Source organism: Trichechus manatus, unplaced genomic scaffold (assembly GCF_000243295.1).
Source record: "Trichechus manatus latirostris isolate Lorelei unplaced genomic scaffold, TriManLat1.0 scaffold00088, whole genome shotgun sequence".
Taxonomy (NCBI): Eukaryota; Metazoa; Chordata; class Mammalia; order Sirenia; family Trichechidae; genus Trichechus; species Trichechus manatus.
Window position 1 is genome coordinate 3,049,618 of NW_004444024.1, and position 15,612 is coordinate 3,065,229.

Here is a 15,612-nt window from a genome sequence, read left to right on the forward strand (position 1 = left end):
CTTTGGATGATGGCTATGGTACCTCCCAACAGGCAGCTGTGACCTTACTGGGGGCACACTACTACCCCTGTTCTCCTGGGCTCAGTCCCTATGCAATGACTCCCCAAGCTTGGCCAGGCTTGTGGATCTCAGTCAAGGCAAGAGGGTGAGCCAGCTAAACTGTGAGCTCACACTGAAAAAGGAATGCTGAGCCTGGGCTCTTCCAGACCACCGCCTTTCAGTGCCTTCTTTTTGTCTTGGGCCCTCTCTTTGATCTTGAATTACATACTAGGGGCTACGACAGGGTGCGGAGCATAGACGCTTGAGTACGTGAGCCTGTGTGTGGAGTCAGAGTGGAAGGCAAAGAAACAGCAGACAGGCTGGGATTCAAGTGGCTCTGCTGATTATTAGCAAGTCAATTTACCTTTCTGAGCCTCAGTTTCCTCACGGATCAAATAGGAGGAATAATCTCTATCTCACAGGTTGTTGGAAGGATTAAACCTGAGAAAGTATGTGAAACTGCTGTGTGAACTGTGAGGTACGAGATGTTGGACTTTTACTTACTCATAGAAAGAGCAAAGTGACAAGGTCATTTCTAGGTCCCGCCCCCCCCCCCCCCAACACACACACCCCATGGTTCCACCCAAGCCCACTTGGAGGCAGCAGGGTTTGGGAAGTCTGTCAGGATACCAGCATTCTGCTCGCTTTGAGCAAGTTCCTTTTCCTTTTATAACCTGGGTTTCCTCAATTGTCTAATGGGTGTAATAACTCTGACCCTGTCTCTCTCTCAGGGCTAGTAAATTAAAGGCTGTGAAGTCCTTTGAAATTTATGAAGCACCTGACAAATGCAAAGGTTTCCTATTACTATTATCAGTATTATTCTGGCATTTTTTAAACACATATGACATAATCTAAAATAACCTTCACCCACCCTTACAAAACCAAGGCAGATGGGAGGAGGTATTTGCAAAAAATGGATTAACACTGGAAAACTTTGTTGTTTCAAAACCAAAGCTCTTCAGCATCCCAGAACTAAACAGACCATTTAGAACAGTTGGATTTTTCCTTACTGGTCCTGAAGATCCCTGCAAGGCCAGGAGGGTGAGCCCCCAAACTGGCTCTGGGCCAAGGATACTGATGGGCTTTTGCCCTCCTGGGAAGGGCTGGACAGCTTCTGAGGTCCTTCCAGCCCATGGGTTTGTCCTAATTTTTTCCTCCTTAGGGAGACATGGGAGGTAGGGGTGGGGGACTATCCAAGTTTGCACCAATTTAAAATAAAAATAGAAACTTAAAAGTCTGAAATGTTCTCAATGATCCCATTTTGTACAGTAAAATGCCAGGTTCCTGCTCCACCCTAGAGGGGCTGCTGGCCCAGCCAAGCACTGGAGGGCAAGAGAGCAATGCTGGGCAATCCAGGCTCCTGGCTGAGACTAGAAGGGGCCCCTCGTCCCTGGGGCACCTCTTCTCCCAGATGAGCCTAAGTCTCCTGGGCCTCATCCTCGTCCTCCTTTCCTGATGGTTCCCACTCTCCTCTCAGGAAGCTCCTCTTCCTCTCCTCTCAGAATGAGGGGATAGTGTCCTAAAATCATGGCCTCTCCTTTTCAGCCCACTTGCTCCCTCTCCTAGGGTTGGAGTCAGGTATAGGACAAACGTTGCAGATGTCTTCACAGAATTTCCAAATGCTATTTCTTCGTTTGCATTTTCTGTTCCTGTCATCTGCCCCCATGTGGCCTCCGCCCAGTCTTCAGCCCCTGCCTTCGGAGTCCATGAAGGAAAAGAGCAGAAACAAAAGCCCAGAGACTGTTCCAGAGTCTGCCAGGTGTGGGCACTGCTGACTTAATTTTTTTAAAACCAAGCTAATCCATTCCTAGGTAAATTTTTGTAGGCAACATGGCCCTGGGTAGCAAGGCCGCATTTAATGCTAATTTACTGTGAGATCTAGGGAAGTCCTTTCCTCCTTTCTGGGCCTCAGTTCCCTCATCTGTCAAACAGGGAATGGATGAGATGATTGCTGAGGTCCCTTCAGTTCCATGAGTCTATAAAATGTTTATTGCTATTGCTTTTCCTTCACTATCATGACCTTCAGAGCCACCAGCACCCACCTGGAATAGGGTTCCTTCACTTTGGCCATGAATGGCATAAGGTAACCAAGAGCGTGGCCTGTCTGCCAGCCCCACAGACAGACAGGTGAGCCTCGGCACTGGGAAGGGCTGAGGGAAAGGGAGAGAAATGCCATAGGTTCCCATTCCAATCAGGAGGAAGCTCCTCATCCAAGTGGGTCCATGAAGGCTCAGAGGCCCAGGTCTGGATTACACAGGGCACCTAGCCTTCCAAGGTCTTGGGACATAGGGGTCCCACCACCCTGCAACTGCTTGGTATGTCTCAGGTCAAAACCACCTTTTGAGGAAGTGCCAGGTCAGTTTACATCACTGTGCAAATCAGAAGGTCCAGGCCCAATTTGGCCAGAGACCTTTCAAACAAAGCCAGCAGGCAAGCACCCTCTCCCTTCCCACCACCATGCCCTCCCTCCCCCACCCTCCCCCAAGTTCTCCCAAGGAAAAAAATCTGGTTTTCCCAGGTGCTCAGCCTGGTGTATCAAGCTGCTATCAACACTCCTATATAATCAGGTGGTTTTATTCTTGGTTTGTTGCAATGGTTCTCAGAAGATATTTCATTTGTGTCAGGACATGGTAATGTCCTAAACTAATCTTAAGAAACACCCACCCCCCCCCAAAAAAAACTCAGAGATGTGGCCTGCTCAACAGCTCTGAGTTCCTACTCTGGACCTGAGGGCCACATCTGTTTATGCTCTTCAAATGAAATTGAGCCTTCAGCTGAACCATTGCAATAAACTCCACTCACTGCTGGCTGCTAGACTAGGATCCCTGGGGACTGAGCGCTTGGGGAAGAAAAGAAGAGCAGAGAGGATGTGGCTGGTCAGGTAGGAGGAGGAGGTGGAGCTGGAAGGGCAGCCAGCTAAGAGGGGGGCAGTTGGGGAGAGGCAGGAGATTAGAAAAAGCAGCTTTTACAAAAATCAAAAATAACCCAAACCACTAAAATGCATAAAGTGACCCTTGCACTTCCGTTGTCTCTTCTTGCAAATAGAGGTGGTGCTGCTAGGGAACTGCTCCAGCACCTGTGTAAGACTTGAGTAGTTGCATACAATGTGTGACTCCAGATCTGGGGAGGAAGGGGAAAGCCATTAGTGATAGTGATATTCCTGTAGCCACTTCAGGAAGCCTCTGGACACCCTCCCTCAACTTGGGAATACCCCTAAATGGAGACCTCTGTGCCTTCCCAGTGGAGCTGCTGGCTTCTACCCAGGGAAGATGTGCTCCAGCATCAGTAGCTCCTGGAGGAGGTGGAGGGCAGGGTAGATGATGAGGTAGGGCCCTGAAGCTCCGGGGTTCACTGGCGCTGCCTCAGGAGCTGCTGGGGGCAGTGGGGAGGCTGGTGGTTGTGGCAGCTCCAGGTTCTCCACCCTGCTCCAACCACAGCTAACATCTCATTTAGGTAAGATTACATTTGACAAATGGGGCCCACAGTTAAAAAGTCTGTAAGACTATAAAGTAATGAGCAGGGAATTCAGAATCAAAGGACTGGAATTCAAGTCCCAGCTTCATTTTTACTGATGGTAAACTAAAAGAGAGCTAACGGTCCTTATTTCGTAGAGCTACTGTCAGGATTATGAGATAACCTGTGAAGTATCTAGAATATCTGTAAAGTGACAGCTATTATTAAGAGTGATATTACTAAACCCAGAGCAGGAAAGCAACTGATAACTGCTGCCTGCCACCTGCTGACACCTGTGCTCCAGACGCAAGCCAGGGGCTTTGAAGCTGTTGCTCTATTTATTCACCCTCCTACCTCTCCCGCCCTGGGCCCCACTCACTTGGATGGGCTGCAGGCTTTACCAGTGTGGGGGCACATAGCTGTACGCAGGGGTTCCTTGGGCCCTGTATGTTGGCATGGAGACAGGGTGTGCCCCGATCGCGGTGTGCTGGGGTGTAGTTAGCAGGGTACCTGAACATCCAGAGACAGAAAAGTAAACCCAAAAAGCTGTACCAGGGCACCCCCACTCCCCAGCCTGCCTGATGACCTGCTGTCTGTCCTTCCCCACTCTACCAGGCTTTAAGTCCTTAGGGAAACTTTCCGATGCTCGAGGGGCAGAATCAATCACTCTACTTCAGTGGCCTTCTCTTTTCTTTGTATGCTTCTTGTAGTTACAAATATCATACTGAGTGGTAATTGTTGGTTTATGTGTCCATTTCCCACTAACTTGGGGGCTCCGCAAGGGCAGAGCTGTGGTGTGATCCTTCTCTGGTCCCCAGAACCCGAACAAAGCTGACACTGAGCAAACAGTCAACAGCTTGCTGACCTGATCTGAGGACTGAGAGGTCTTTAACAACTGCCACATGAGGAGCAGAATACAACTCAAACTCCCACTCCCGCTCCTGCTCCCATCCCCTCTTCCCCTTATAGTCTCTTCCTTGGAGCATGACCCAGCTGATTCATTAACACTTGGGTCTCTAAGGTCTTCATCGCCCTCTTCTCTTCTCATGCTCTTTATCTGAATGTCCAATGGTTAATTCTCCCTGGGTGTCAACACATCCAGACTTCCCTAAATCTGCTCTTCCTCTGGTGTCCCTTCCCACCCTCCACCTGCAAGGTGGCATAAGTCAGAAATGGGAAGGGGTCATCCTGGACTCCTCCTCTCCCATCCCTTATAATTAATTATTGGCCAGGTCCTTAAGATCCTGTCTGCTAAATAGCACTGTCCGGAGCCCTCCTTTCTGGGCTCCCTGCTTCTACCAGGATCCTAGCATCATCTCTCCCCTGAACTAAATCAACAGCCTCCCCACAGGCCCATTTGTTTCTGCAGCCAGAGAAAATGTTTAAACCAAACCCATCCCTCCTCCGTTTAAGCCCCCTTACTAGCTCCCTATTAAACAAAGGTATTCAAGATTCTTCACCATCTTATCTTTGCCAACTGCTCTAGCCACTCTCCCTATTCCATACCCCTACTTTCTAAGTGCCTAGACCATTTCCATTCTGTGAACATGCCATACTCATGTCCTTTCTGCCTGTATTGAGCTTCCCTCTTTCACCTATCTGGTAAGCCTCTGTTCACCCTTTAAGACCTAGCTCCACACGCCCTTCTCCATGAAAGCTTCCCTCATCCCTGCAGACAGATTTAGAGGGTCCTTCCTCTGGGCTTGCAGGCCCCCCGACACAGGATTTCTCATGCTATGCTGCAGTCAATTCCATGACTGTGTTCTCCACTCTGTCATGAGCTTCTGGAGAGGAAGAATGGATACCAATGGAGATGCCCTCACCTGCTGACATCGCCATAGTGGTGCCTGCCACCATGCCCATGGCCACACCATTGGTCCTGGGGGCAGCGACAGGTGCTGGGTAGATGGCAGAGGGAATGCTGTTGGGCTGGACGACCGTGGTGTGGTGGATAACATGGGGCTGGGCAGCATACACTGGCTGTGTGTAGTAGGCTCCCTGGGAGAAAGAGACTAAGGTTACACAGGCTTTTGGAGAGGTAGGGTGGGAGCTGGAGAAGAGAGAGGAGGGGAGGTTCTGTTCTTCCTAGACCCTAAGGGGTGGGGTGCGAGAAGCAATGGCCCAGGCCTGGGCTCCAGGCTAGGGCTCTGCTTCTACCTTATATGACTGTGGATAGTTCAGTGCTGGGCTCAGTTTTTGGACTGAAAACTGAGGCTCACAACCCTGTCCTGCCTTGCTCCTAGGGCTGCTCTGATGATCTAATGGGATAAGAGCTCTACTCCTTTAACCTTGGTTTTAGCATTTTAAAATGTTTGTTTCTTATTATAACGTGCTTTTATAAGCGCCTAAAATTTAGAGACAGGGACTACAATCAATTTATTAACAAGGTTATGAACGTGTCTGGTGAACTCCAGAGCACAGTGCACATACACACGAAGGGCTATTAGTAGTTGCATTATCACACTGGTGCAAATGCCGGCATCTGTACGTATTGAAAATATGTCACAAATGGAAAGCATTTCCCAAGACATTTCTTCCTATCTATTTCCCTTTAGGCAAAAAGGTGAGGATGGAGACACTGATTTGAGGTGACGTCCCACTGCCTGGGTCACATGGCTGCTTCCCGCTGCCACAGTCCACAGGCCTGCTGACCTCTGGGGGGAAGCAGATAGAGACCCTCAAGATCATTTTAATCCAGAGCTTCTCAAATGTTTCTACTAAATAATGCCAAGAGTCCCAGAATGTGGGTTTATAACCTCATAGGTGGGAGATCATAGTCCAAAGCAGCCTAGCATAAATGAGATAAATGTTATCTTGAGCCTATTGTTTTATCTTTTAAAAACTATGTATTCTACTCTATAATACAGCTGTTTTTTAAATTAAAAAAAAAAAGTGTTCTCCGCACCACTTAAACCTCATATAGAATTGTCACTCCAAAAAAAGTGCCATGTATCTACTGGCACTTCGTATAATCCCTCTCTCACAGCCATCCCCTCAGAGCACACTCTAGTTTACGGAGGCCAGATAGGGCACTGAGGCACAGAAAGAGAGAATAACTTGCCCAAGGTCACACTGGACAGTGGTGGAAGGGCGTGGGCACTATTCTCCTTCCCATTTGGCTCACAGACTTTATCAAGTCTGTAGATGTAAGGTAGTAGGGAAAGAGATGGAGACACATGGGGTCTCACTCTGACTCAACCAATAGCTCACTGTACCTTGGACAAGTCACTCCTGTCTCTGGGTTATAGCTTCCCTGCTTGTATAACAAAGGAGTTGAGCTAGATGATCTCTAAGGGCTCTTGCCCCTCCAACATTCTGGGTTCTATTAATCTAAATGACTTTGTGCATCATACCTCTGGGGGCTGAGGTGGAGTGAGGGAGAGGGCAGACTGTAGAGATAATGCTTCAGTGATGCAATAGTGACAGTGGGCCCAAGCCATGAGCTCTCCTTCCGTCTCTTTTTCACCTCATGTGATTCCACCCCACCCCACCCCACCTGGCTGGTGGCTCCTCTGCAGAAGAGGTAGGCCCAGGCTTCCAAGTGTACTTACCTGGGCATACAGATTCTGCTGGGGGTAGGCACTTCTGACTGGATACATGGCCGTCTGATATGGGTTGGGTGATGGGGAGTAGGGGGGCGGAGCAGTATTACTCTGGGTTGGCGGGACCTTGTATGGTGTCCCTGCAGTATATCCTGTACCAAGGCAATAAGAGAGACTTCCAATTAGCAGAACAGCATGGCTGGAAGGCAGCAGGTCCCAATCATGACTCCCCAGATAAGGATGAGCTGAATCCAGGCTGGAAACACAGATGAGAACAGAGAACAGGGCCCCTCCCAGAGAGCCCTGGCCCCAGAGGCAGCTCCCTCAGTCCTGATGCACAGGGCTACATGTGTGATTCTGGGCATCTTTTGTTTCTCTGGGCCTCAGGGCTCTCATCTATAAACTAAGAGGTTGGGATCAGATGATCTCTTAAGGGACCCTTTCAGCTCTGACAGTCTGGGATTCTGAGCTATCTGCTGTGAGACAGGCAGGGGCACAAAAGTGGAAGATCCTCAACCCACTCACTCTTTCTTGCTGTTCTCCATCTTCTTGCTTTTCTGTCTGCTCACCCAGTACCCCAGGGTTATCTTCTACTGCTATTTTCATCTTTCTCTGAATTGCTTTCTCCTTCACTCTCTATTTCTTTCTCTTCTTATATCTCTCTCCCTTTTTGGACTTTTCTCACCACCACCATATCCCCCTCCTCCTCACCAAGTTTCGAGGTTAAAAACCCCACACAAAACACCGTTCATAGATCCTCAGCTTCTGGGATGCTGAAAAACTACTTTGTTTTGTAGAGCTGGCTTCCCCCGCCACCCTCATCCCCCACCTGGGATTGGGTGAGGGCCACCTCTGCCTGAAAAGCCAGAAGTCAAAGATCACAAAGGTTCACATCTACCTGGAACCCAGGCCATGTCTATGCCTCAGCAGGGTGGACAAAAGCTGGGGTTGGAGCTGAGAAGTCAGGCCCCAAGGAGCCATAGAAACAACTTGTGCTGCCTCTGAGTCCTCTGGAAAAGTCAGATCCTGTGTTCACAGGAAAAACTTGAAACACGATCACTCGAGAATAAGACTCTGTCCTTAGGGAACCATAAAATGGAAAAATTCTATGGAATCCAAGTGATCATCGAGTAAACCCAACCTTCTCAGTTTACACACAAGGGGATCCTGGAACTCAGAGAGGGTAGGCCTTTTCAGGAACTTTTGAAGACGCTAAGCTTTTATTTCTGAGTTGAAAGGACAGTGCCAGGGGACCTTGGTTATAGAGTCCTAATGAGGTAATGTCGGGGTTTCTTCTTCTCTGTGGTCCCAGTCCTAGCTGGGTCTGGCGAATACATCACTGAACCTCTCTGGGCCTCAGCTCTTTCACCTGTAAGATGCTCACCAAGGACCCTTTTAGCTTGAAGGTGCTGTTTCTCCAAGGAGGGACTGGGGGCAGTGTGGAGAGGGTACTTCATTGGAAAAGAAAAGATCTAGGCTTCAGTCCTGACTTTCCCTCTAATTTGCTGTGACTTTTGGTGAGTCTCTGGGCCTTTGTTTCTTTGGCTGTAAAACCAGGAGGTTAAGAATAAAGATCTCTTCCTGAACTAAAATTCCATGGCTCTAAAGATACAGGGGCTCTTCTACCCTAACCCTGAGTAAAAGCAAGCCACCACATAGTCACAAATCTCTCCATCCATATCACAGCCTTGGCTTGGCAACTCTCAGCCCCTGATGAAGTGCTCAGGAGGATATGAGAGCTACTGTTCAGTTGCCACAAAAGGCAACTACTAGTGTCCTGTCCCTGCCCCTGGAATCATGGCATTTATTTTTCCACCTGCAGAACTATAGTTTGTTGCATGAAAAACTGCTTGGGAAATAAGCAGCAGTGACGACCGAGTGAAAAGGATACATTAAAAAAACATACCTAGAAGGCAGCATTGATAAGCACTAGAAGCTAACTGGAAGTGGGGAGGGGGAGTCAGGTGAGGGAGAAGTCCACAGCAGATTCTTCAAAGTTTCTAGATTATAGAGCTAATCATGAGATGTGGCCTGTAAGAGGAGAAGTAGATACTGTGGGGGAAAACAGGGAGTCTAGTTTGCAGACATCTAGAAGGAGCCATCTGATGAGTACTCCATCTCAGAGCCACAGTTTATTTACCTATAAAAGGAACACACAAGATGGACATGTCCCAAGTGTGCATGATGAGTTGTTGATTCCAAGGAACCTTAATAGTTGTTGTGCCAAAAAAAAGAGAAAAAAAAAGTTCCATGGTCCTAAGTTTGTGAAGTATCATGTAAAATAGAGACAGTTTTTTATTCCATGACACTAAGAAGTTTTTAAAACGGCAGGGTGAACTGCGAATCTCTAAGACAGGAAGATGTAGGAGACCGCATTTCCCAAATTTATGTCATCACAGAATCTTTTACTCCTACTATTAACATTTAAGACAGACAAAATACAGCCAGTAGTTTTTGTAACTGCAGCCTGCTTTGGTAAATAAAGTTTTACTGTAACACAGCCACACCCATTCACTTAAGATTGACGTTGGCTGCTTTCCTGCTACAACAGTAGTTATGACAGAGACCATATGGCCCGCAAAGCCTAAAATATTTATCTGGCCCTTTACAGTAAAAGTTTGCCAACCTCTGACTTAAAGGAATAAAATAAGGCGTGGGATTCCTGCCACAGTGGAGAGCACCTCTTTTCTAGGAAGAAGAGCAGGTCACCCTGAAGCATAAGATGCCTGTCTCTGAAAGCTATATGGCACAGAGTAGTGGTTAAGAGTGGTCTGGAGCCAGACTGACTGACTGGATCCAAATCCCACCCCTGCTACTTAACAATTGTAGAATCTCTACACTATCAGTCTCCTCACCTAAAAAATGGGGATAATAACAGTACCTATTTCAAAGGGTTACTGTGATAAATATATTAATAAGTATAAAACAGAACAGTGCCTGACACATTATAAGCACTTCATAAAGGTTAGTTATTATTTCCTTCACTGTCTAGAGATTGTAAGCTTCTTGTCCTGGGGATGTGCAAGCAGAGGCTGGTCTGAAAGACTACAATAGAAAGAGGTTAAACTATGACTTCTATGGTCTGTTCTAACTTGGAACGTACATTTCGGGATTCTAAGATTCTAAAATTTTATGGTTTAAAATGCCATGATTTTATGATTCGTTCATGTTAGCAAGCCAGCAATTCTGGCGACCTTCCTTTACATGGAAATCCTAGTGGTGTAGTGGTTAAGAGCTACAGCTGCTAACCAAATGGTCAGCAGTTCGAATCCGCCAGGTGCTCCTTGGAAACTCTATAGGGCAGTTCTACCCTGTCCTATAGGGTCGCTATAAGTCTAAATTGATTCGACGGAAACGGGTTTATTTTTTTCCTTTATGGTCCTCAAGAATTTGCAATTTTTATCTTCCCTGGTGCAGCCTGCACTACTCCCTCTGCCACAAGGACAACCATATTACTAAGTGTTGAGACTATCCCTCTGAGGAAAATCAAAAGGCTCTATGAGATTGCAGTAGAACTTGGTTTTTACATCTAAGAATAACCTTGTCTGAGAATGTTTCTCTTTCTTCGTGTTATAAAATGAGACACAAGCATACTCAGAATACAAATTAGTAGCCAAAACACCCTTGTCAGACAAAGAGATGATGCTGCAGAAGAAGGCCTTGAGGTTTATCCAGACAGTCTGAAGTGGGAGAAGCGAACTGCCAAAGCACCTGAGATCTTAGAGATCATTTAGACCAAACACAAACATTTCACAGATACCGAGTAGATGCCAAAAGAGAGAGTGACTGCTCACAAGGGCTCAGGACGATCTTACATGAGGCTGCAGAAACTGTCCTGGACCCTCATCCTGACTCTGTCACTGACTCAGGTCAATTCCTCTCTCAGGAAATATCATCATTGGGATAGATTATATCAGAGGGCCTTTCTAATGCTGACATTCTAAATCTCTGAGTATTTCAGAGGGACTTTATGGAGAAATCATTGCTGAGAACTTTCTACAATTAACTGGTGGTCCTATCCATATCCTTGGGGAACACTGGAAATTCCCCTGGGGCTGCAGCCAGAGCTACCTTGGGTATCACAAAATCCAGGATTTATTACTTTGTACATCAAATGAACTTAGACTCAACTCACTCACTGGAGGTCTGGCTATCCTGAAAGGAATTCTACCTAAATCTGAAGGTCATGGAATTAGGGCCTTAAAGATATTAGATTTGCATTCGACCCTCTCTGTTTCAGATGAAGGACCTGGAGCCCAGACAAGCAGTGACTTTCCCAAAAACTGCACAGCAGATCAGTTTAGGACGAACCATGTCCTGGGCAGAGCTCCTTTCTGAGTGATACGTCTCTGCAGTCCATTCTCAAGCATTTGGTATGTTGGCTTTTGGGCCCCCATTTCACCAAAAGGCAGTATCATGAGAAAAAAGACAGCTGTCCCAGCTCTATCTTATGAAAGAGGCTTTGTTTATGATGCCCTGTTCTTTCTCTCAAGGTTCCTAACCATAATTTTAGGCTTCATCAAACAGGATGATAAAGACAACGTGTACATTAGCAAGAGAAAATTGACTCAGCCCTCTCTTTAATCCTTTGGCACTGTCATAAATTTTTTAGTTGTAGCACCCCTACTACCTTCAAAGGCATTGATCCTCACATCATAGATACCTTTTAGACTAATCAGTTTATTGATCATCAGATGTAAATGTCTGGACAAAGCTCTATGTTTGAATTTTGCCTCAACCCCCAAGTCTCCTTGTTGGTAGCCGAACAAGAAAGTGCTTAGTAAGTAGGAGGGAGACCTAATCACAAACAGGCTTAGCAAGTGTTGGTGAAACTGAACTGATTTTGTCTAAATGTCCTGAATCTTCTGTGGCACTAGAAGCCACAAAATTTGAGTGCTGGGAGGGACCTTGGTGAGCATGAGAGGGTAAGTCAATCCTAACTCTGTTAAGAAATTGCAAAGGTTCATATATTGCATCCTTTAAAAAGAGGGGTACATTTTGGTCCTTTTCAGGGACTGTGATAGCCTGTCTGGGAGGGAAACAATAAAATATGACTACTGAACATTTCAATGGGACTTCAGGAAGATTTCAACAGAGTATGAGGCAAAGCCTTCTATACTCAGACTTTCTATCTGTGGATAGGGCTGCCTCTGAAGGGAATGAGTACCCCTTCCCTAGAGATATGCAAGCAAAGGATAGTTGGCCAGCTTACTTATCAAGGTGGCTAGAGAGGAGGTCCCTGCCCAGGTGGAGGACACTGGGTACCCAGCACTAAGGTCACAGAATCAGAAGTCCATTAGCCGGAGTGAACCTTAACGTATACCTAGTCCAGCCCCTTCATTTTACAGTCGGAAAAACCAAGGTCCAGAGCATGGACATGAATTATCCAAAGTTACAAAGAACCAAGTCTAGAATCCAATTGTTTAGGCTTCCACTCCAGGCCTCTTTCTGCTACATGATGGTGTTGTTGTTGTTAGCTGCTGTTTAGTCAGCCCCCAACTCATGGAGACCCCACACACATAATGCGATTACACCAATGTGATTCACAGGGTTTTCATTAGCTGATTTTTTGGAAGTAGATCCCAGGCCTTTCTTCCTAGTCTGTTTTAATCTGTAAACTCTGCTGAAACCTGTTCAGCATCATAGCAACATACAAGCCTCCAGTGACAGACAACTGGTGGCTGTACTTGAGGTACACTGGCCAGGAATTGAACCCATGGCTCCTGCATGGAAGGCGAGAATTCTACCACTGAACCACCACTGCCCTCCTACACGATGGCAGGTGTGTCTATATACATCTACATCTATATGTGTAGATGCGTGTTAAGAGAGCATTATGTGTGTATATGCCCATCTGCATATATAAACTCAAAGATGTTCAGTCAATTCCACCTGAGGCATCTGGAGAAACTGTCAACTGCTGCCATCCCTCTTTTAAAGAGACAAAATTAATCTCATGAAAAAAAGTCAGTAATGGAAATTTAACCTGGGTGAGTATTGTTTTCCAGTTGTGTTGCTTACTGGCTGGATGGCATTTCATTCCAGTTTGATAGCTGAGGGCTACTTTTCTGGGCCTCAGCTATCAAACTGGAATGAAAATCCACCCAAATAACTCAAATAGGACTTCAGTATAGGTTCAGTAAGAGGGTGGTTATGAAAGCGTATCTCCAAAAGATGAGAGTTACGCTATATAAACATAAGTTGATGTTGACATCTAGGAACAACTATGGAGAAAGTGATAGAGAAAGTGACATGGGGTATTTTAAAGAAAGGAAAAAATATAACGAATTCTTCTAATCTATTTACTTAATAGATTAATAATTCACTGAACCGCAGACCATCAGGCCTAGTCTACAACATCCCTCTGAGGGTTTGTCTAGCCTCTGCTGGCACAACTCAAGAGACAAGTGCTCACCACATCCCAAGGCAGCCATTGCTTCACTAGACAGCTCCAACAAGGCACAAAGCTCTTCCTTATAAGAAGTCAAATGCCACTCAGTAATTTCCAAACATTAGTCCTATTTTCACCCAGCGAAGCCATTTTGTGTTCAAAATCAGATTTGAGGTTGGATGTTATCAGTCACCTTACTGAGTCCCAAGAAGAATGTGACCAATCTGACTGGCTAGATAGTTTCTGTCCTCCCTAAGGACTCCCTGTACATACCTTGCTCCCATTGTGTGGCTTCCATTAGCAGTGTTTCTCACCCAAGGGGCAATTTGCCTTTCAGAGGAGATTTAGCAACGTTTAGAGACATTTTTCATTTTCACAACAGGGGTTTGCTACTGTTATCTCATAAGCAGAGGCCAGAAATGCTGCTAAACATCCTACAATGCATAGGACAGCCCCCATAAGAAAGAATTATCTGGTCCAGAATGTCAATAGTGTGGAGTTTCAGAAACCCTGCACTAAGGGGAGGAGCCTTCTCTGTCCAAAGGCTCATAGGCCTTCAAAATGTGTCCTCTGTCCTTTCCTCTAAAATGCTTAACAGTCCTTCTCTAACCAAACTCAATGGCCAGAGGAATACTTCCTTCTCCCTCATTCACTGCTTTGTGTCTCCCCAAACGTGGGCGCATGATCAAAGAAATGACCTTTCCTGAATGAGGAGGTGAAATTTTTGTATGGTTAGGAGAATCTCTTGAAAGTTTCTTATAAATGTCATTTTTTTAAAAGTTCCTTTTCCTTTCTTCCTAAGAAACCAATCAGTCCCAACCAAGGGGAACAAGGAAAGGAGAGACAGGCTGTATTTACTGAAAGCCGCAGAGGATGCTTGATAAGTTCGGTTCTCGGTCCCGGTGTCCACTGGGAGGTGGAAGGTGCCTTCAGTGCCACAGGAAGACGAGTTCTGTGGCCAGGCCTGTTTCATCAGCAGAGTTGCTTAAGGGAAGACACAAGAATGGCATTAGGCAGAAATAAGAAGTGGGCACCACCAAACACAGACATAAAACAAGGGTCTTGTGCTGAATGAAAACACAACCCAAGGGGTCCTGTTGAGGACACACAGGATGGTTCAGCCTTTCTGAGATGGGTGGGTGGGGTGGGAGGGGTGCTGAAGTGAACTTCCAAATGATTTGAAACCAAGGAAATCTGAGTTTATACTAAAAGAGCCAGGATTTTCTACTATTAGAATCATGACGATGCCTATGAACCAGCCCCTACTCTCCCTGACATTCTGGCCTAAGGCTCTGGGATATTCCTTGGCAGCTTTCTCATTAATGTGCAGCAACCTGGGGCCTTGGACTATATACTGGGTCAGATCAACTGAGTCCTCTTTTTCATGTCTGAAATCTCATCTGGAGGTATATTTAATAAGTTGCTTTCCAAGAGAAACCCAAAAATAACCACATTACATGAACCTTGATGGACTGCCATCTCTTTTAAAGGGACTGAGCTGTGGCCCTGTCAGCTTAAAAGGCACAGAGGCACTAAACCTAGTAGTTCAGTGGGGCAGTGCCTAATGCCTTTTTCTCCTGTACACCCAGCTGCAGACAGAGAGACATACCTCTTGCATACCTCTAAACATCGCCTGCCGAAGTGCTAATGAGTGCCCCACCTGAGATATCACCTCATGAGTTAAAGATGATCCTTTGGGCCATTACGAAAGTAAATGTCAAGCTTGAGGTAGGTGTGAAATACAGCTGAGTCCCAGCTTGGGCTCTGCAGAGACATCCCAGGCTGATTCAGAGTTCAGCTTGAGAAATTTGAAGGACGAGTGACTAAAAAAACTTACCTTCATGGTATCCTGAGGGAAAGGAGAGAGGAAATAAGGTTGCAAAAGGGGTGGGGAATGCCTAACTTTGTAGATATTTCCCTTGCTATGCTTTCAAACACTGGAAGAGAAACATTTTGACCCAAATTTCTACTTACGGTAAAAAGAATTCTTCCACTCAAATAAGGTCTTCGGAGTCATGGATGCGGGGTATTTTAAAGTATATTAATAGGAGGCAGAACTGCATTGGCAACAGCCAGATATACTTGAAGTATTTTAACAAGGGGCTAAAGTAAGAGATGGTGGTATGAGAAGAAAGTATGCCTTTACACCTCTAATTCCACCAGGACAAGGATATTCCACTTCCAGAG

General features: G+C 46.2%; 1 protein-coding gene across 2 annotated transcripts in view; it reads right to left on the reverse strand.

Annotated features, from left to right (window-relative positions):
- Positions 1–1,228: 1,228 nt before the first annotated feature.
- The window catches only part of FAM168A (family with sequence similarity 168 member A), a 218,726-nt gene continuing 204,342 nt past the window's right edge, over positions 1,229–15,612 (reverse strand). Inside the window, exons 4-8 of one of the 2 annotated variants that reach the window (XM_004381948.2) lie at positions 14,284–14,409; positions 7,044–7,186; positions 5,316–5,490; positions 3,872–4,002; positions 1,229–3,159 (exon numbers count right to left, since the gene is read on the reverse strand). In XM_004381948.2, the coding sequence (XP_004382005.1) occupies positions 3,890–4,002; positions 5,316–5,490; positions 7,044–7,186; positions 14,284–14,409 (557 nt within the window). In that variant the 3' untranslated portion in view covers positions 1,229–3,159; positions 3,872–3,889. The remainder of the gene's footprint in view (positions 3,160–3,871; positions 4,003–5,315; positions 5,491–7,043; positions 7,187–14,283; positions 14,410–15,612) is intronic. The other variant, XM_023736553.1, reaches the window with a different exon arrangement.